The sequence below is a fragment of the Zea mays genome, chromosome 5, assembly GCF_902167145.1.
Source record: "Zea mays cultivar B73 chromosome 5, Zm-B73-REFERENCE-NAM-5.0, whole genome shotgun sequence".
Taxonomy (NCBI): domain Eukaryota; kingdom Viridiplantae; phylum Streptophyta; class Magnoliopsida; order Poales; family Poaceae; genus Zea; species Zea mays.
In genome coordinates, this window is record NC_050100.1 from 149,650,940 (window position 1) to 149,670,968 (window position 20,029).

Sequence of the window (20,029 nt, forward strand, 5' to 3'; positions counted from 1 at the left end):
ATTGTCTCGAGCGCTTCCTTCAGGGCAGGGTCGACTTCTGGGTCATATGGCTGCACCACAGTATGTTTATTAGTTTCGAAGCTAAAACAAATTACGAAGATAGACCACAATAAATGTACCTATGAGCCTGGCGCGCTCAGCAGCTTCTTTAGCTCTTTTGGCTTCTTCTTGAGCGTCGTGAGATTCTTTCTCATTTTTCCTAATAGCTTCATCAGGTACCTCACGACCGCCCTTCATCCATACTTTAGAGTAAAATTTCCCACCTAGTGTAGAAGCTTCGGCTGAAGGGTTTTTAATGTCGTCGGTTGAGAAAACAAATTCTGACTGAACGATAGCCTTGGCATGATCACAACCGACCTTTTCCAGAATTGTACAACACCGCAGGCGCCGGCAAAGGCACAAAAATCCCCCCTATCACTAAGAATTTCTTCAAAAGCTTCGGCCTCACCACTGATCCACTGGATAACTCCATCGGGGTCACCACGGATGAATTTCTGCTAGGAGGATAAGGCTCCAACATTAGAGAAGTTGTTCTTTAAATTTTTAGTGCACTCTATGGATATCTCATAGCATTTTTCTTTGCCTGCGCGAAGCCCATCAACATTCTTTTGTGCTCTTGATCTTTCAATCTCGTATATCTCATGCTTTACCACTTCGACTTCACAATTTTCAGTTGCTTCGACAACTTTCCTTTTCAACTCTTGCACTTTGACTTTGTGAGCTTCTGCTTGAGCAGACATCTTAGCTTCACTAGATTTCAGTCCCTTGACCAGAGATAGCAAGATCTTATCTTTAGCGAGAGCTTCATTTCTCAAAGTTATAACCTCTGATCGAAGATTACTAAGTGCCATTTGACAGCTCTCGTCGTCGGCATCCTTTTGGGCCTTCAAAGCTTTACTCAAGATCAGACCCTCCAAAATAAAACAAGTGAGTAAACAACATATGTAAGAACTACTGAAAAATAGTTCGAAAAGAACTAAAACACGAAGCCAAAATTTGCAAACCTTCAAGCTATTGAAAGCAAGGCTGTCCGCATGTTGATCCTTTGACATAGCAGATAAACCGAGCTCGAGCTTAGGAAATCCCATATTGTTCATCATCTCGTGGCAGATGTTGATTTCCTTATTGTCAGGGAGGCAATAGAGGAAGTCATCTTTGTCATCCCCTCTGTATACCAAGGACTCTCGAGGGTACTTTAGGTCCCTAGCATAATGTTCTACTTCGGCAATCTGCTCTGAAGATAGCTGCTTTCCTGAAGCATGTCGAATAATAAAGTCCAGCTCTTTATGAGGTACTTCGGGAGCAAGAGATTTAGCTGCTTTCCACTAGTGCTATCGGCGCAGTTTCCGAAGGTCCAGCTTCGGCAGGAGCGTTGACCACGCTCGCAGCAGCAGCTTCTCTTGCATCCTTAATTTGTTCACTAGGAGCTTCGGTAGAGGCAGGAGCCGATGTCTTTACAGATTCCAAAATAGCATCTAGCACGCTAGCCATTCTCCTTTTTCTTGGAGTCACTGCAGAAACGCTTAATGGCTTCGGTAGTCCTATTGCAACTGGTGGGCTCAACATCTTAAATTGATCTACTGCCTTCTCTAACTTCGACTCTTCGGCCGAGTCTGTGCTAGCTTCGATCGGCATAGCAGGACTTGATTCTAGGGCAGAAGGGATGACTTCTACACGTTCAATAAGCTTTGGCACATCGGCCAACTCAATGTGTTTCGATCTACATGTCAAGACCTTCACCTTCTTCGCCTTCGGCGCACTAGAAGATGCCGAAGCTGCAATTTTTCTTTTCCCCCTTTGTTTTCGAATAGGAAAGCAATAATCAGGATAAATAAACTCGATAACATCAAAAACCCTATTTAGCCTCTTCTTTCCTCGAGCGCCGAAGGCGACTATCATAGCTTCGTCTTCAGCCCTTGAGTAGGCCCCAAGCAGCTCATCACTTGTTGCCTCTATAGCATCTAACCAGTCATCATTTGTTTCATCAAATTGACTTCTGTATCGGAAGGTATACTTGAGATAGACCAGGTCATCTTGGCTGGAGCCAGCGGCAGCCTCCTTTGACATTTCCCATTCACTTGCAAGTGGCCATACTCTGTAGGCAATGTGCTCTTGAACCAAGTATCTTGTGCCAATATAGGTGCACACTGTGTTGAAAGTCGTCTGGCATGCTTGCACACCATTCCCAAGTGCAATGAGTGGCCTCCTAATGCCAAAGCGAGACCATATAGGGCATTGAATAATCCCTTTCACATCCTCCCTCTGACTCAAGTCATTCCTCACGTAAAACCATTCATGCATCCAAGAGCCTGGCCATTTTTTCTGAAATGTAGGCACAGGATAACTGCCCTTAGAGCGGGGCACGAAGCTATAGCAGCCAAAGTTGTTGTGGTATTGCTCTTTCCGAGTCGCTTTCATATGATAAGATAACTCATGAATATTGCAAAAGCATCTTGCATCTGGATCTAGTCCTTGGCTTCTCATGGCCCAAATAAAAACCCCTACTCTAATAAGAGCTTCGGGTCAGTTGATGAAGATATATTTCAAAAGTCTTCAAAACTTATACCGACATCTTAGGCAGTGGGAACCGAAGTCCAGCTTTCATGAAACTTCTGAAAACCACCACCTCATCAGCTTCAGGAAGAGGAACGGTATTCTCCCCCTGGCCCTCACAATAGAAATATCATGAAAGTATATGCCTTTCATCGCTTCGATCTGACTTTGTTTAACAGTTGACCTTCCAAAAACAACATGGCTCGGCCTCCATGGTCGGTCTTCGACATCTTCATTTTCACTCTCTACGTCAAAACTCTCACTATCGTTGGAGTTCCCAGATAACCCAGCCAGCATCTCATTGGTGATTTTCTCTATGTTGGTCTTCTCCATAACTTCGTAAAACCTAGTTAGTGCGGGGTCAGTGATCTTCTTCTTCTTAGCCATTCAGACGATGGTTGGGCAGATGCCAAAGCTCAAAAGTCAATCGAGCTCGAGAAAGCAAAGAAAGTTAAAATAACACACACAATACAAACAGCTAGATAGCACGAAAAATACTCACGACATAGGTCTCTATATATACACCCAGAGCCTCCACAGCTCGGTGGGCCTCACGGGTCAGAATGATTCGCTATTCTAGCGAAGGGAAAGTGTTTTTTCGAACCTTCAGCTAAAGGTCTTCATTCTCGTAGCAGTCTAAATTTGTTACAATAAAACAAATCAATACTGCGAGGGGCTACTGTTGGAGGCCTTCTCCTTCTGAAGGTCCTCAAAAACATAATTAACCATTTGCTTTCAGCATAAGCTATTACAGGAAGCTTCGTCTTCTGGATGCAAGCCTCTTCCTCATGACGAAGGCACACAAGATGAAGATAGATCTAAAGAGGATAAGAGTAAACGCCGAAGCTATCACCAGATGGACAGCTTCGGCTCACAACAGAGATGAAGTATAATGATGATGCTGACCGAAAGAGGAAAAGACTACTTAGTCCTCAATAACTTATATTATGATCATATGTGAATATTGGGAACATAAATATACTTTTACTAAGGTTGCGTCCCGTGCCTATAAATAGATTAACAGTAGCACCGTACTGTTCACGCTGAATTGTAATCACTCTCTCGCGTCTTCACCTTCGAGCAAGCCGAAGGTATCAATGTGATATGTATTCTGTTAATATTCGTACATGTTTAATGGAGTGCAAATATGAATGAATTAATGAGATTGTTACTATTTTCATCCTTTTGCATTTCTGTTTACATATAAAATGATGAAGGTATGTCTTTCTTGACCTTCGTCTGATGAGCATTATACCTATGTGGAGATAATGCTTTGAAAGACAAAGATCCATAACAATCAACAATTGTGTTGCCTTGTTCTTGATTCACAACATTTGAGAACAAGTGACCAACAGTGATAAACCGAGACTTCCACTATATCTCGATGGTTGCATTACAACAATTCTAAGGCTAACCACAACTCTTGGTAGCTCTCTGGTAGATGAATGCAAAACGAACACTTGCTCAAGATCACTCTAGCTCTTTCTCACAGTAGCACTATTGCACACACACCTGTCTCTATAACTAGAACACACTCTAATCACTTAATCTATCAAATAACGCACAAGAGAGAGCTAGGATATAAGAATACACTTGTATGCCACTTGCTTGCGACTATTGTGTACTGGTTGGGGGCATGGAGGGTTTCTTTTATAGCCCCCAAGCCCCAAATAACCATTGCACATAAAATGGGAAATCCTTTGTCCGCGGGTGCATCGGACCGATTCGGTGCACCACCGGACCTCCAACAGTACAGTCGTCTCTAGGATCCAATTGGAGACCTTCCTTCTTGAGCTAGCACCAGACTATTATGGTGTGCCACCAGACCAGGGGCCATGTCAGCTAGCCGTTAGCCGGTCATTGCTCTCTCTGGTAGCCATTGGACCTTAAGGTTTGGTGCACCACCGGACCATGGTCCGATGATTTTTAACTCTAAGGCCGAGACTGGCCTTTTCCCTATAGGTGATCTAGTGCACATGGACCCAAGGTCCGGTGCGTTTGGTCACTAAGACCTCTTCTGGCACATCTAGTAAACCAGTCTGGTGCACACCAGGCCGAGTCATGTAGAAGGTTTGATGCGCCTAGACTACCTAAAATGAAATCCTTTCTTCACCAAGTCTTTTTCATTCAACTTGGTCGACCATGAGGAATTTCCTATGGCTTAGACAAACATTATTAGAGTTTAATCTAATGGACTAAGTCATGGGTACACACCTTTAACTCCTTTTCTCCATTGCTTTCCTGTTTCCGCTCAAACTAGCACCAAAAGCAATGTTGCAACATATAAGGTTTCTATCCTATCCAAATGCTTAGAAATATTTATAAGGGTATTACAAACATGATCAAACCTATGAACTTGTCGAAGCTCACCTTTAACAAGTTTTACCCTTTTGTCTCGTTTGAGCTGAATGTTGGACTCCAAAATATCAAATCACTTGACCTAATTTCTTCTGTCATTTCTTGAGTTCCATCACCTTCCAATGGTCATCAAGAACTTTTCCACACTCTGACTTTGATACTCTTGACCTTGTGGCCATGGTCTTCACTTGAGCTAGGATTTTGAGCCTTATGACCTGAACCATCCAAATCATGTTAGTTACTCCTTATGGTTTCAAGTCACGTCCTTATGTTGTGGTCTTCAATGCAACATGTATTTTCTCAACTTGACTAACCTTGACCTTTGCAAGAACCTCTTCTTCACCTTAGCTTTAGGTACCTCGATCCTCTTAACCTTCTCCCTTGCTCCCATCAACTTGAAGTCCTTCTTGCTTTTGTCCTTGGTTCAACAAGTTGTCTCCAAGTCATGTACATTGAATCCCAACTTTGCAATGTCCATCCTTCAACTTCACTTGTGATATCCATAATCCATATTTAGACAACTTATATGGAATATCACATGACCACCTGTGTTGAACCTTATAATCTTTTCACTAAGTTCCTATTCAACACTTAACACCCTAGGCTATTCCTTTAATAGTGTTGTCATCCAAACACCATAACCCACAAGGGACTTTCAATCTCCCCCTTTTTGATGATTGATGACAACACTATTAAAGCTTACAAATGATGGAAGTAAAGCACAATTTTGGATCATATGGTATAGAATGTGCCTCCTAGATATGTGCTTTAACAAAAAAAAATATCAACTTTGGCCTTAGATGCCAATTTGCACATATTTAGGCTAAAGTGTAAACCATTTCTATACCATAGAATCTGTGGGGTGCATAGTGTCATAAAAATATCTGTGATGCTCATGGCATGAATATGCATACATTACACAATATTAAAGATTTGCATAATAATGAAGCATTTCACACATTATCAAAGCTTTGCACAACATTAAAGCATGATAAGCATTATACACCATATAAACATCTAGAATGCATTATCCCTTTAAGATTAAAGACACTTAAGGAACCTCCCCTTTAGACAAAGGGAGCTTATCCTCATCACAAGGACAAGCTTTATGCTCTTTACAAACAAGCCACTTCTCCCCTTAAGATAAGCTTTCCTCTCAAGCAGGTAAGCTTTAATGCATTACTTCTCCCCCTTTGACTACAACACCAAAATTACTAAACAAAATCTCACAATTAGAACAGAAGCATGATGTCAACCAGGATTCAATCAGGGCTTGAAGCAGGGATATGCATAACCAAAAATCACTATCTTCTCCCCCTAATACTCAAGATATGCAACACATATACAGGAGGGAAACTAGGTACAAATTTGAAGCATCAAGAAGTGACTCCAGTGTTTTATAATATAGTTTATAGTGTAAAATAGTGTTTTATATGGACAGATGTACCATCGGCTGGCCATAGCATTAGTGAGGAAAGAAAAACACCAAGTAAGAGTAACTCCAGTGGTTCTCTAAAAGACTTCCTAAGTTAATAATTTAGATAGTTAACAAAAAAACTTCTCTCCAACAGTTCTCTAAATGAACTTTCTAAATTTAGCAACTTCTCATCTAATCTTATTTTCTCTCTACATTTGACAACCATTTAGCAACTCACTAAACAAAAAATATTGACTGCGTTATATAGGTAATGAAGGTGATTGTTGACATTTGACTTATTGTTTTTTTTATGTAGATAGATACAAAATAAAACTACTATGGGGCTGTTTGGTTCAGCTTTTTTCTGACCAGCTTTTCTGAAAATCTGGCTGTGGGGAGAATCTGGCTGTAGGGAGAATCTGAGTATCATTACGATTACGTGTGGAGGAAGATAAAGTTGTTCATAGAGCTCAGGATCTAGAAAGTGACGGATTCCTACTATTACAACGACTCAACCGATTATGTGTTTATGTTGATTTTAGATGGTTTTTGCCCTAACGAATTTTATAAAAGCTGGCTGAAAAGCTGAGCGTTTGGCAGTCTGCAACAGCTTTTGGTGGCCAGAAGCTGGCAGAAGCTGAAACAAACAGGCACTATATATATACACACACGGAGAACTCACAATTTTGTACTCCTAAAATTATTTAGCAACTTCTTAAATATTTGGTCTAGAGAACTCAAATTTATATAAGTATTGGATTTGCTCTAACGAGCAGACAAACAAAAACAACAAAAGCGGTCAAGGAGAGCAGTTGGCGTAATTGGCAGACCGGAAGCGCCAATTCCCTGCCCAACTCTTCCCAAATTTCCATCCACCTCGAGGAATCTCTCTTTTTTCTACTCCTTCCCAGTCTTCTCTTCTGTACACTTGTCCCAGCAGAAACAAAACAAAACCGCGGCGACAAGAAAGAAGGGGAATCGAGGCCGGACGCCAAACACTGGGCACAATTCCCCACCTGTCCTCGGCAGCCACCCGTCTCCACTTCTCGCTCCTTAATCACCCGCCTGCCCTGCCTCTTAATTAACGTAATCTACTCCATCCGCGCGCCTTAATTAAAATCAACTCGCTAATCTACGCAGCGGTGTCCATCACTGGCTCACTGCGCTCGGCTCGATACGCTACGCCCCCAGCCGGGTAATATACCATGGCCACCACCACCACTACCCACGCCCTCGCCGCCGCCCCCGCTCGCGCTACACTTCGCTTCCCCAGTCTCCCCTCCCCCGCTCACTATGGCGTCCACACCGCGGCTCGCTCGCCTCGCCGCAGCCGTCGCGGCGTGGATGCTAGCCGCTGCTGCTTCTGCTGGTGTGGAGGCCGGGGATCCGCCGCTTTCGCCCAAGGGGCTCAACTACGAAGGTGCGCCGCGTGCCGTGACTGGGGTTTCCGTGTGGAAAGTTAGGGTTTGGTGACTTGGGGTTTCTGATGCTGTTCTTGGCGCGGTTTTGCTTCGCTTGTGCGGTTGTGCCCGTGCAGTGGCGGCGCTCATGGCGGTTAAGAGCCGGCTGCGGGACGAGAGGGGGGTCATGGCCCTCTGGGACATCAACTCCGTCGACCCCTGCACCTGGTCCATGGTCGCCTGCTCCCCGGACAAGTTCGTCGTCTCGCTGTGAGTGAGCTCTCTACCGTCTCTGATCCCGGCCCCTTATTCCCATCCGTGGCTGTTTGTTGCGGGTCAATGACAGTGTTTTGTCTCGTTTCGTTTCGCACCGGAGCTGCAGCCAGATGGCCAACAACGGCCTGTCCGGGACGCTGTCGCCGAGCATCGGGAGCCTCAGCCACCTCCAGACAATGTGAGCGTTTCAGGGTGACAACCCACCTTTCCATTACGGTTGCCTCTTGTTTGTTTCATTCCTATAACTTCACCACAGTAACATCGCTTGCCTCACGTTCACAAAACCGTAAAACAGACATGCATATGCATTCTATTTGAACTGGTTCAAGAATGGGATTGTCAATAACACTAGGGAAGATGAATGGCGATGTTTGGTCTGTTCAGTTGGCCCAGCTCCCATTTAGTCTAGTCCAACCGTGATAGATGTGTTGCCACCATGTCACTTGCAGTCTTGCAGAGCAGTGAAGGAACATTGCAATAACACTCTTGGTTTGTCATTAATTTGAATGAAAATCCTACAGATGGTCCGCGTACCACTTATAAGCCTAGACCATCAATCTTCCAGAGTCAGGACAACTTAGCAAAATATGATAGTCTACAATACTCTTATAAGAGACCATGGTCCATAGAAACCAAAAATCACAGCCTTTATTGAAAGCTCTTCTTTTTATAACTTTTTATTGCCAAAAAGGCAGGTTTGGGTGCCCCCAGTTCTAATCACACGGAAGCAAATAGAACCCACTTTCTTGCCATTGACATTTGACAATGTCAGGATGGCTAGAGTTTCCATCAGCGTGTTCTCGACTTTCTATGGCCTCTTGAAAACAGATTGTCCATTTGTATACAAATATTGATGCTGTGTTGCATAGCTCCTAACTATATATGTGTTGTTTTCTGATTTTCTGAATCCAGGCTGAGTTGTTTGTGCAATTGCCTGGCTGGATTTGTCATAATATGTAGGTTTCAAAGTTTTGCAGGGAAGATGATTTGTGTCTTCTTCTTTTTTGTTACCTAACATTAAGCGGTTGCTTGAATCAAGTTACATAAAGCTAGCTATTTTTCCTCTTTTCATGATAATTTCAATTATAGCATTCCTTTCTTATAACCTTATTTAACCATGAATCGTTGGTTTATTCTTTATAGCGTGCGCGCGCGCGCAGAAGTCTCTTCTTGGTTTTGCGTGATTAGTCATCCAACTCGAAAATAATGCTGCACCATTCATCCATCTTAAAAAGCTAACAGCATTGGCTACTGGATGATTTCCTAACTGTAATGAGTCTTCTCAATTCTGGACTTGTATCGTATTTCCTGTGGGATTTCACTAATTATGACTGCCATTCATTCTTGTGAAATGGGATGGTACCTGTGTTCAATAGCTGACCTTATTGTTGGTTTGATTCAGGTCACTACAGAATAACAGAATATCAGGTGAAATTCCTCCAGAGATAGGGAAGCTGATCAATCTGAATGCTCTTGACCTTTCCAGTAATGAGTTCATTGGTGATATCCCAAGTTCATTGGGGCACCTGACTCGACTAAATTATCTGTGAGTTGATTTCAGAAATGTTTCTAAGTTTACAACATGTATTTTGTATTAAAACTATTGCTTTGTCAATCTCTCAGACGCCTTGATAGGAATAACTTGTCTGGGCCGATCCCAACAGATGTTGCTAGGCTTCCAGGTCTCACATTCCTGTATGTTTCTTTTCTGATTTTCTTTCTGTTTTTCACATAAGTGAGCTGTAACTATTGTCTACTTGACTTTAAACTTACGAGGTGATATGTTTCAGTGACTTGTCATTCAACAATTTAAGTGGCCCAGTTCCAAAAATCTATGCACATGATTACAGGTAACTTTTGGGGTGTATGTATAAGCTCTTATTTCTCTTTTTAAGCATATTTTGGTGAAGCACCTAGATTAGCGAGACCATGAACACAGGACACTAGGAGATGACCGTTGTATCCATGTTGTTAATTTCTATAGGGAATAATGTATGGAATGATTTGTGGGTTGTTTATTAGAAGATGATGAAGAAAGGGAGTGAGAATAAATAAAGGAGAGAAAGGGTAATCTGCATATGTGTTGTATATGTCTAAGTAAGTTTACAAATTCTATAGGCCATGTGCTTTTGAAATGGATAGAGTACTGCTTTACTCCATTTTCTCATCCAAAATCCTTTGTCAGTTGCAATGAATGATTATTTGCTCCCCACCTTTCTGACAATGAAGTTTTCTTGTTGCATTGCTTAAGCTGAGACTGACCACACACATTTTTTTCTGATAGTTTTGACATTTCACTGAAGATAACTTCTTTTACTTTTTTCAGTCTTGCGGGAAATCGATTCCTTTGCAATTCCTCAGTTATACATGGTTGTTCAGATGTGACAGCAATGACTAATGGTAATTGCTTTCCCAGATGGCATATCTTTTACATATCTATTCTTTAGAAACCGGAACTTAACTTTACATTAATGGCAGGGACAATGTCGAGACAGGTCCAAAAGGCCAAGAACCACCATCAATTAGCTTTGGCAATTTCTCTAAGTGTCACCTGTTCCACAATATTAGTTTTGTTGTTCGTGTATTGGCTAAGTTATTGCAGATGGCGCTTGCCTTTTGCTTCAGCTGGTAATTATCCAAGCCTTTGCAGTATTAGCTCTTTACAAGTTAAATATACACGATCTGACTTTTTTTATCTGTAGATCAAGATCTAGAATTCGAATTGGGCCATGTGAAGCATTTTGCTTTTCACGATCTGCAAAGTGCAACGGACAATTTTAATTCCAAGAATATATTAGGTCAAGGAGGTTTTGGTATTGTGTATAAAGGCTGTTTGAGAAATGGAACTTTAGTGGCAGTGAAGAGATTAAAAGATCCTGATGTTACCGGTGAAGTCCAGTTTCAGACAGAAGTTGAGTTGATTGGCCTTGCTGTGCACAGGAATCTCTTGCGTTTGTATGGATTTTGCATGACCTCTAAAGAACGGTTGCTTGTATATCCATATATGCCAAATGGCAGTGTTGCTGACCGTTTGAGAGGTAACTCAATTGTCTACAACATTTTAATGTTAGTTAAGTTTACAATTGGCATTCCGCGCAAGTCTTTTTCATTCCTTGTAAATATATTGTTTAAGACTATGTGTTTTGGTTGGTTCTTTGCCACGTCATATTATCTGCTTATATCCTTATACCTTAGTAATATATGGGGTTGCAATTTTCAGATTATCGCAATGGAAAACCATCTCTTGATTGGAGTAAACGCATGCGGATTGCTCTTGGTGCTGCCAGGGGGTTACTCTACCTTCATGAACAATGCAATCCTAAGATCATCCACAGGGACGTCAAAGCTGCAAACATATTGCTCGATGGAAATTTCGAAGCAATCGTCGGGGATTTTGGATTGGCGAAACTTCTTGACCGTCAGGAATCGCATGTTACTACTGCAGTTCGGGGCACTATTGGGCATATTGCTCCCGAGTATCTCTCAACTGGACAGTCCTCGGAAAAGACTGATGTTTATGGGTTTGGCATTCTCCTGTTGGAACTGATTACTGGTCCTAAAACCTTGAGCAATGGACATGGCCAGTCTCAGAAAGGCATGATTCTAGACTGGGTAAGCTTCTGTGCACTTATTTACGTACTGTTTACTGTATTTCAGCCCCACGCTGGAGAGATTTAACACCTGCTTTCGTTCCTATTCAGGTTAGAGAGCTAAAGGAGGACAAGAGACCGGATAAGCTGGTCGACAGGGATCTCAGAGATTCATTTGATATTCTTGAGCTGGAGTGTTCAGTTGACGTGATCATCCAATGCACGCAGACGAACCCTATGCTGCGGCCTAAGATGTCCGAAATTCTGCACGCTCTTGAAGCCAATGTCACGCTGGCGGAAACCAGCGTCGAGTTGAACAGGGAACCTCTTCCTTATGGTGTGCCTCGCAGTTTCTCTGTGAGGCATGAGGACCCCCACGATTCGTCGTCCTTCATAATAGAGCCAATTGAGCTATCTGGTCCCAGATGACAGCTGTTGTCAGTGTGGTTGAGGCGAAAAGAAAAGAAAGCATGGAAACAATACAATTGTACAAAACATGTATATCGTGGATGTAGTTCAACTTAGCAAGAGTTTGCTGGGCGTGTTGCCATACCTTACATAATATTTTGAACGTGGAGCTGGAGCGAACCTTGTTGGCTATTTTTGTTGCTTACGTTTTCATCTGCCATCCATGAGGCACTGAGGCGGTCATGCATTTTTGCCGAAAATTTTCCGCCAGAAAATTGTTTGGAAAATGTTACACTCCGTACAAATGTGTTAGTTGTAAGTGCTCGTTGCCGGTTTTAGTACCTTCGCCGTGGTAATGAGCTATAAATCGTACACTATAAAGTTTAAGATCGGTCCCGATTTTAAATTGGACACTTTCTATTTAATTTGAATTAAAATTAATTAAGGATTTAAAGAAACTATGAAGAGAAATATTTAAATCATGATCTATTACTATGCTTAAACTTGATCTCGCTTTATAGGCTGTCAGTTTGAAAGAAGCTCTCCTACTTGTGAGAAAAAAAAAGTAGGATAAGAGCCCGTGAGCTAGTTAACCGTGAGAGACGAAGCCTGCTTGCGACGTCACCAGGCCTTGACCGAGAGAGAGAGCGGCCTTGCAACTTGTACGCCCCTTTCACAATACGGCCCATGAGGCTGCGAGCGGGAAACCAGCATTAGGCCCAAACAAGGAGCGCTTTCACGCGAACGGAGGGAGCGCCAGACCACGTGGAAGAAGAATAGACACGGTGCATCTGTTTATAGTACCACATCGCCAGCAGAGCTGCGGAGGGGGCGCGAGGCGCGCTACAAAGAAAATTGAGTGTGCCTGCTGCAACTCATACCTTTCTCGGCCTTTTGGCTAAGATCAAGTGTAGTATCTGTTCTTATCAGTTTAATATCTGATATGTAGACCATGTGTCTACTTCGATATTAAATTTATTTTTTGTGGGGAAGAGCTCGCAACAGTAGCTTGCTACTAGGGCTCTTGAGTGTCGCTTAGGCTTTGCACTACTGTCTAAGCTGGCGCACCCCAACCAAAGCTAAATTAAACATTCATTTGCCTACCTCGTTTTGGTGGCATTTATGCAGTGGGTTTTTCTTGTGCAAAGTGGGGTTTTCTTGTGCAAAGTTTCCAAGTTTCACCAGGCTTCTTTAATCGAGATTTGATCTAGATTTTTTTTTTGGGCTGATCAGTTTTCTGTACCATGCCCGACTAATCCACCTCTTTTTTGCGTTGCCGCTGTTCTTGCTGAAGATCGGCTTTCTTTACCATGCACACACTGACAACCTAACTGAAACACGCTTTGTGGCCACCAACAGGCTAGAGACCTGAGTCGTAATGGTCAGTTTTCTTCGATCAATTGTACAAACTCTAATCTGCGAAGTAACTGTGACGCTGGATCAAGATCAATTATTGTAATTATTTTGCAGCTGGTGTAACATTTGCCATGACAAGATGAAAAAAAAACAAAATTGTTTTTGATTAAATGAAACAGGATCACAGCTCTCAAAACTTGAGTGTCTACATCTGAGTCTGTGTCCATGTATATGGTAGCAGCAGGCTAAACTTATTTCTGTCAGGAACAGAGGGGGGGAAACGCCGCTTCACAGTCTCATTCCATCAGCTTCCATCGACCAAAGAAGGTAGGACCCTAACTCAATTTGGTTTGGTAACCTCATGAATTGCATTTGCTAGGTAACCAACATTTCCTGTCGTAACACCAGCCATGCTGAAATTGGGCAAGGGATGAAGTTAGATTCATTCTAATAAACTGTTCAATGAATCATCGTGATGTAAAAAAAATCAGTAATTGCTATACCTTATCCTCCCATTGCGGGTCATGTAAATGTGGTATTCATTTGTTAAACGGTCAACTTGTTCAGGTGTCATCCCACTGTAGCAGAACATTCCAATCTGTACAGAGATGTACCCTTTGTTCAGAGATACAAGTTCACCACATACTAATACGCACAAAACGTAAATCCGCACCGGAAAGGACATGTTTCAAGGACATCTTTTGCTATCCAACAAATGTATCAGTAAATTCAGCAACACAAGATGAGATTCGTCCTGGTTAGTAACTATACACACTTAAAAATTAAAATATGCAAGATGAGATACTAATTTTGCTGATTGGTGGGGACTTGTGACCATTCAGGTGCACAGAAGCAAGAGAAAGGGAGTCAACAGTGCCATTATTTTGGGAGCATGGTGCCTTTGGTTGCATAGAAACAGAGTTATTTTCGATGGAGATTTGCCAACCATTGGCAAGGTGCATAGAAGCTTCATCGACGAGCTATCCTTATGGGTGCTGGCTGGTGCCAAACACCTCGGAAGCCTTGGGCTTGCGGCTGCTCTAGGCGCAGCAGGCCCGACCTAATTTTTTTCCTTGGTCGCCTTTTTGTATCCTAGTCCTATGGATAGTTTTATTTATGCTTGTTGTTGGCCACCATAGTGTGGTTTTTTGTACTGGTCCTCTTGGACCTTAATTTCCTCTTCTTATTAATACAATGATGCGCAGCTCTCCTGCGTTTTTCGAGAAAAAAAAAATTAAAATATGCGTCAGCTTTTCATTTGGAACTTCAAAAGTTTGGGTACAGTCCTTCCATTGCACTTCATCCATTCCAAATTGTAAGACATTTTGGCTTCTTACAATACATAGCTTTTACTATATATTTAGATATACACTGTATCTAGCTGCGTAATAAAAGAAATATATCTAGAAAGCAAAAAATAAAGACACAGTGCCGGAGCTCCGACATGAGTGGAGTCTATAAAAGAGATAACTCAGTGAAACAACTTTCACCATGGTATTAGGGCTGCCCTTATTTAGAAAAGCAAATCGTCTTTATAATTTGGAATGAAGTACTTGTTTCCTAGAATGTAAAACTCAACATTTTGGTAGCCAACATGAATGAGCATTTTTTTGCTTCATGAAACTATCAGTAAATGATTCCTCTTAATTCTAAAAGATACTTATATATCATCACAATTACCACACCTACTGCTAAGATGTCACTACAAAAATCAACGATCGTGTATCTCATACTATCTATGTTCAAAGCATTAAGTAAATGAAACACTAGATACCCTTGTTTGTCAGTTCCTATTCCAGGCTGATAGTCCCAAGGTTGGCCAGCTCAACAGGGCTTTATATTTGTTAGTGATTTAACCACGCACGGAACTGAACTCAAAACAACATTACAATACAAACCAGGCAACCTCAGCCTTGGGGATAACCAGCTGGTCAATGTTGAAAACTAGTATAATATACACGTCATTCTAAATGTCAATAACTATATACAGATTTCAGAAACATGGAACCGATATTTCTCACAGTTGTATTTACCTGATTAGTGATATGATCCCATGACAAAGGTGAACCTAGCTTTTCAAGATTTTCCTTAAGTGCCTTCCGCATTCCAATGATACGATCAGCCATACCCTGAAACAATCAATAGCGTGTTGACCACATTCTTTCTTTATTCACTAACAATAGATTTAACCACCTAGCCATATAAGAACATTAAGTACTTATGTAGGATTCACGATTTACCTTGACTTCTTTTAACCACAAACTCTTCAATTCTGGATCACTGAGGATTATAGAAACAACCAGTGCACCATGAACAGGTGGGTTGCTGTACATTGGTCTTGCGATCTGTTGCAGTTGGCTCTTGACAGCAACTGCTTGCATCTCATCCTCACACAAAATACTGCAATATTGGTAACAAACACACATATAGTGATGAGCGCAGTACCATTATCTAAAAAGTAAAAGTGGTCACAGTATAGTTACTATTTGACCAAAAGTTCAAACAATGGAGCACATTATATTTAATATCATCCACTTAGATAGAGAGGGAATGCAGTAAGGTGCACTCAAATTGTAAAACAGGTTTTTCTTTAATTCAAGCCCCAAAAGATCACACATGTCAATTTACTAAGAAGTACAGCAGGTGACAACACTATATGTATACAATAGCAAGGCACTAGTCAACTGAATACCTCAGGCATCCTGCTCTTTGTCCATAAAGTCCCATGTTCTTTGCGTATGACTGAGCACATCCAATTTGGTGTCCATCTTCAAGGAAAATTCGGATTGCCTTGGCATCTCTCTCTGGATCACCACTGGCAAACCCTTGGTATGCCATGTCAAAGAATGGAAAATGTTTTTTCACCTATAGAGGAACAAGAGTGAAATCTGGTAGGTGTGGCTTGTAGGATCACAGGAAATACAACTTTTTTGTTCCCCAGTTCAGTTCCCATTACCTTGAACTGATGGGATATTTCTCTCCATTGTTCCTCCGTAGGATCTACACCGGTGGGATTATGAGCACATGCATGAAGCAAAAAGAATGAACCATCTGGAGCATTCTGCAGATGACAGAAAAGCATAAACAAAAGGAATTTCAGACAAATTGTCAGCACTCAGCAGACCAGATTCACTGAGCACAAAATAATCTCTCATGGTTCCATTTCCAAATTTTATCTGGCTGGTGGCTGGGTATCAAGAGAACTATAAATGCCCACAATAACTCTAAATTAGAAAGGCTGAATTGTTACCAAATTAACAAGTGAAGCTAAATTTGTAGGTGGTAGGCCATGACCATGAGATTTAGTAACAAATCCATCAAAAGTTTAATACATACAGGAAGCAGCAGGAATGGAAGAAGTCAAAAGAAACAAGACTGAACGTGTAAATATGTTAAAGAAATGAACCACCTTGATTTCATTCATCAATCCTGAGAAATCAAGCCCTCTTGACTCTGGATGGTAGTATGTGAATGTCTTCTGTGGCACTTGAGCATCCCTCCAAATATTGTGATGGCTGGAGAAGTCCCCACATTATAAACCAATATAAGGGTGTAAGTAAATAACACTGACAAGAAAGGTCAATGTTACATAAGTTGAGATTAACCGTCCCTCTCCCCCAAACGAACTTGAGGGTGGGGGCCGGGCGGTGCAGTGCCTGAATGAAATTTGGGGTCACAGCAAGATCGACTCACTTGGACCACGTTGGTGTTGGTATGTAGATCTGCGAATCCGGCAAAAAACGCTTTTGGAAATCAGCAAAGAGCCGGCAGGCACCAGTGCCTGAAAGCGCCTGCACCGCTGCTATCCTCTTATCTTTGATGAAGTCAGAATCTTCTCCGTACGCCAGCTTCAGTGACTCTTCAATCATCTTGACGCTGCCTCCCATCGGAAGGTACTCCCTGATTTGCAAATTTAGGGAATATATTAGTCCTCCAATCGTTGTACTAGTAAGCAAGGTGAAGCTAAGCAATGCGCTGGATCGAGCACACCGTTTGGGCAGAAACACGCAGCATCGTTCCAATTTCCAAATATGCCATTTTCGCCGGATCGCATGGAAAAGGGGAGAAGAAAGCAAGGCAGGGGACCGGTCGCAAAGGAGGAGGAGATGTCTCACATGTTGAGGTTGCCCGCGATCCGGCGCTCGGCCTCGCGCACGCAGCTGAGCACGACGGGCTGGCCGTTGTCGTCCCGGTAGGCGCCCTGCAACAAAAGCACCCGTCCCGTTCCATTTCATCAGGATTCGGGGACTGAGGACAAGCTAGAAAGCAAGATTCGCATGGTCGCGATCGCGCGGGGGGAGAAAAGAAAGAAGATCAGAGGTTCACGGAGCAGGCAAAGTACGCACGACGCCGACGTTCACTTTGTCGGACGAGGGGTCGGCGAGGAAAGCCTCGGTGACGCCGAGGATGGGGTCCTTGGGCGCCGGCTCGACGTGGCCGAAGAGCGACGACGCCATCGCCCTCACCGCCAGAAGCCTAGGCGGCGGCAGCAGCGGGCGCCGGGCCGCGGAGGAGGCTGCGCGGGATAGCATCGCCATGACGGGGCGGTACAGGCAGGAGCTAGCTTCTTGTGCGGTGGCGGCGGCAGAGAGCGAAACGGATGACGGAGGACTGGAGGAGTAGGGAGAAGAAGCTGTGGGCTTTTGTCACTGCGCCGCTGGTTTTTCTGCGCTGCAGGCTGCACTAGACGTCTAGACGAGCAGTAAATAAAGTGGACCGGCCTTTGGCTGCTGCTACGGTTCGCGGCTGCTGCGGCCACCCGGCACTGCCGCCCTCGCCACTTGCCTCAAAGTATAACAGACCAGGACGCCAGGTCGCATCGACCTCGAAGCGATAGAAATAGAGTCATTTGGCTCTTGCGCGGTTGTCCGCCCCCACCGCGCTCCTCGTTGGCTATGTGTGTCTCATTTTCTATTTTAAACTTTATTAAATAAATAATATAATTTATAGTGTAAAATCTTCTATTTATTTTCTATTTTAAACTTTATTAATAAATAATTTAAATTATAGTATAAAATCTTCTATTTTATATGATTTGTTACGGACAATCTAATCTAATATTTAGGACCGCTCCACTTCACTTTTTATAGCTCTACTTTACCAACTCTACCATGGGATAGCTCCACTATAGAGTTTGTAGAGTTTTAAAACTGTTTTGTTTGCACTAATTCTAGAAGATGATATTCTTTACAGGTATTTCATCGAACAAAAGGTGCTTCAGCTCCGTCATCCTTCACAAGAATCTTTGGGCCACAGCCGCCTCGTGACGAATAAGACGCATTGGGAGGATCAGAATAGAACTGAAACGCTATTTTCTCCGTAACGAGTGGCATTGGTAGCCGATTAACCATGAACTCCAAACTCCATGTTTGTGGCATTCATGGAGTACCCTTTTGCTGCTCCGCTAAAATCAGGGACGGATGAAATGCTCGTGGCTCATCTCGCTCGGTTCCGCTCGGATAAGCTCGTTTGATTTTTTTCACGAGCTGAACTGACATCCTAGCTCGGTTCATTAACAAGACAACTCGGTTTGTTAACGAGCCAGCTCTAAACGAGCTACTACATTTCAGCATAATGAAACTATACGTGTAATAATTGATGAATATGTTATATGTATGTGTAGTGTCTATGACATATGAGTTAAACTAATGATTGATGAATTATGTCTATGTGTTAAGTTGGTTTATGTGAATATAAATATGGGTTAAACTGATGAACATGTGTGTGAATTGTGAATTAATGAGTGATGAGTTGTGTTAATCTAGTGTTACATTGATGTGGTCTATGAAATTATAAGTATAATTACTATTTTCTATTGTTAAATTAGTTTGAAATTAAGTAAAAATTGATTATTATTATTATTATTATATATATATATATATAAGTGTGTGTTTTTTCTGCTCTGGCTCGCGAGCTAAACGAACCGAGCCGAGTGGACTCAGTGGCTCGTTCGCTTATTGAGCTAAGCCAGCTTGTTAGCTTAACGAGTCAGCTCGAACTCGGACGAGTCGGGCTGGCTCGATATCCAGCCCTAGCCAAAACACTAGAATTCACCCTAAACTTCGTATTTTCCAGGAAGCAGAGTTGGTGGGGTTTAAATTGTTTGGCAACCAAATCTTGGAGCAAAGTAGCAAAATGTGGAGTGTATTAGTCCCAAACAACCCATAAGGTTGGTGCTAGTGCACCACCCTCTCTCGCTCCTGCCACATCAGCTCTTAACTTCACTCTCGTCTCTGCTACTCTAGTGCACAGACTGTAGTAGGCTATAGCATGAGTCTACAACTACATCAATTTTTTATTTCAGAATTAAGTAATTCATGTAGATTTATTTCAAATCCTAGAAATAACACAATATAATATTATTTATTGAATTAAAAATTACAAAGTGAATAATCCATTAACTACAATAAAATCTATAATATAGGTGAACTAAAAGTATCAAAATTAAATAAATGAGAATTCACTCAAATTTTCCTCATCTGCAGTTGTCGGCGTTTCGAGACGGAGGGTCCCTAAGCCGACGAGTGAATGTCGCCGCGTGCCCCAGCCCAGATGGGTCGAGCGCGAGGCCGAGCGCGAAGGGGGGAAAGCGAGGTGGTCGGAGATGGGCGTGAGAGAGGTGGAAATCCCGCGACATTCGTGTTCGTCCCGCGCCCTGGTCGGGTGCGCTT

General features: G+C 42.5%; 2 protein-coding genes and 1 non-coding gene across 3 annotated transcripts; 2 read left to right on the forward strand and 1 right to left on the reverse strand.

Moving 5' to 3' along the window:
- The first annotated feature begins 7,504 nt into the window (after positions 1-7,504).
- LOC100285968 (BRASSINOSTEROID INSENSITIVE 1-associated receptor kinase 1) lies at positions 7,505-12,307 on the forward strand. Its single transcript, NM_001158857.2, has 11 exons — positions 7,505-7,748; positions 7,866-7,998; positions 8,111-8,182; positions 9,407-9,550; positions 9,628-9,699; positions 9,795-9,854; positions 10,331-10,404; positions 10,483-10,632; positions 10,707-11,042; positions 11,225-11,616; positions 11,706-12,307. Exons 1-11 carry the CDS (start codon positions 7,622-7,624, stop codon positions 12,021-12,023), a joined length of 1,878 nt encoding a protein of 625 aa, NP_001152329.2. The 5' UTR covers positions 7,505-7,621; the 3' UTR covers positions 12,024-12,307.
- A 572-nt stretch (positions 12,308-12,879) lies between these two features.
- LOC111589451 (U2 spliceosomal RNA) lies at positions 12,880-13,075 on the forward strand. Its single transcript, XR_004849862.1, has one exon. It is a non-coding gene; the product is annotated as a U2 spliceosomal RNA (small nuclear RNA).
- Positions 13,076-13,433: 358 nt separating this feature from the next.
- LOC100274119 (aspartate aminotransferase) lies at positions 13,434-18,014 on the reverse strand. The gene is made up of 10 exons (NM_001148497.1): positions 17,705-18,014; positions 17,474-17,559; positions 17,052-17,258; positions 16,768-16,873; positions 16,315-16,419; positions 16,051-16,223; positions 15,599-15,758; positions 15,392-15,487; positions 13,862-13,956; positions 13,434-13,771 (listed from the first exon to the last, which is right to left on the reverse strand). Exons 1-10 carry the CDS (start codon positions 17,894-17,896, stop codon positions 13,699-13,701), a joined length of 1,293 nt encoding a protein of 430 aa, NP_001141969.1. The 5' UTR covers positions 17,897-18,014; the 3' UTR covers positions 13,434-13,698.
- Positions 18,015-20,029: the final 2,015 nt, after the last annotated feature.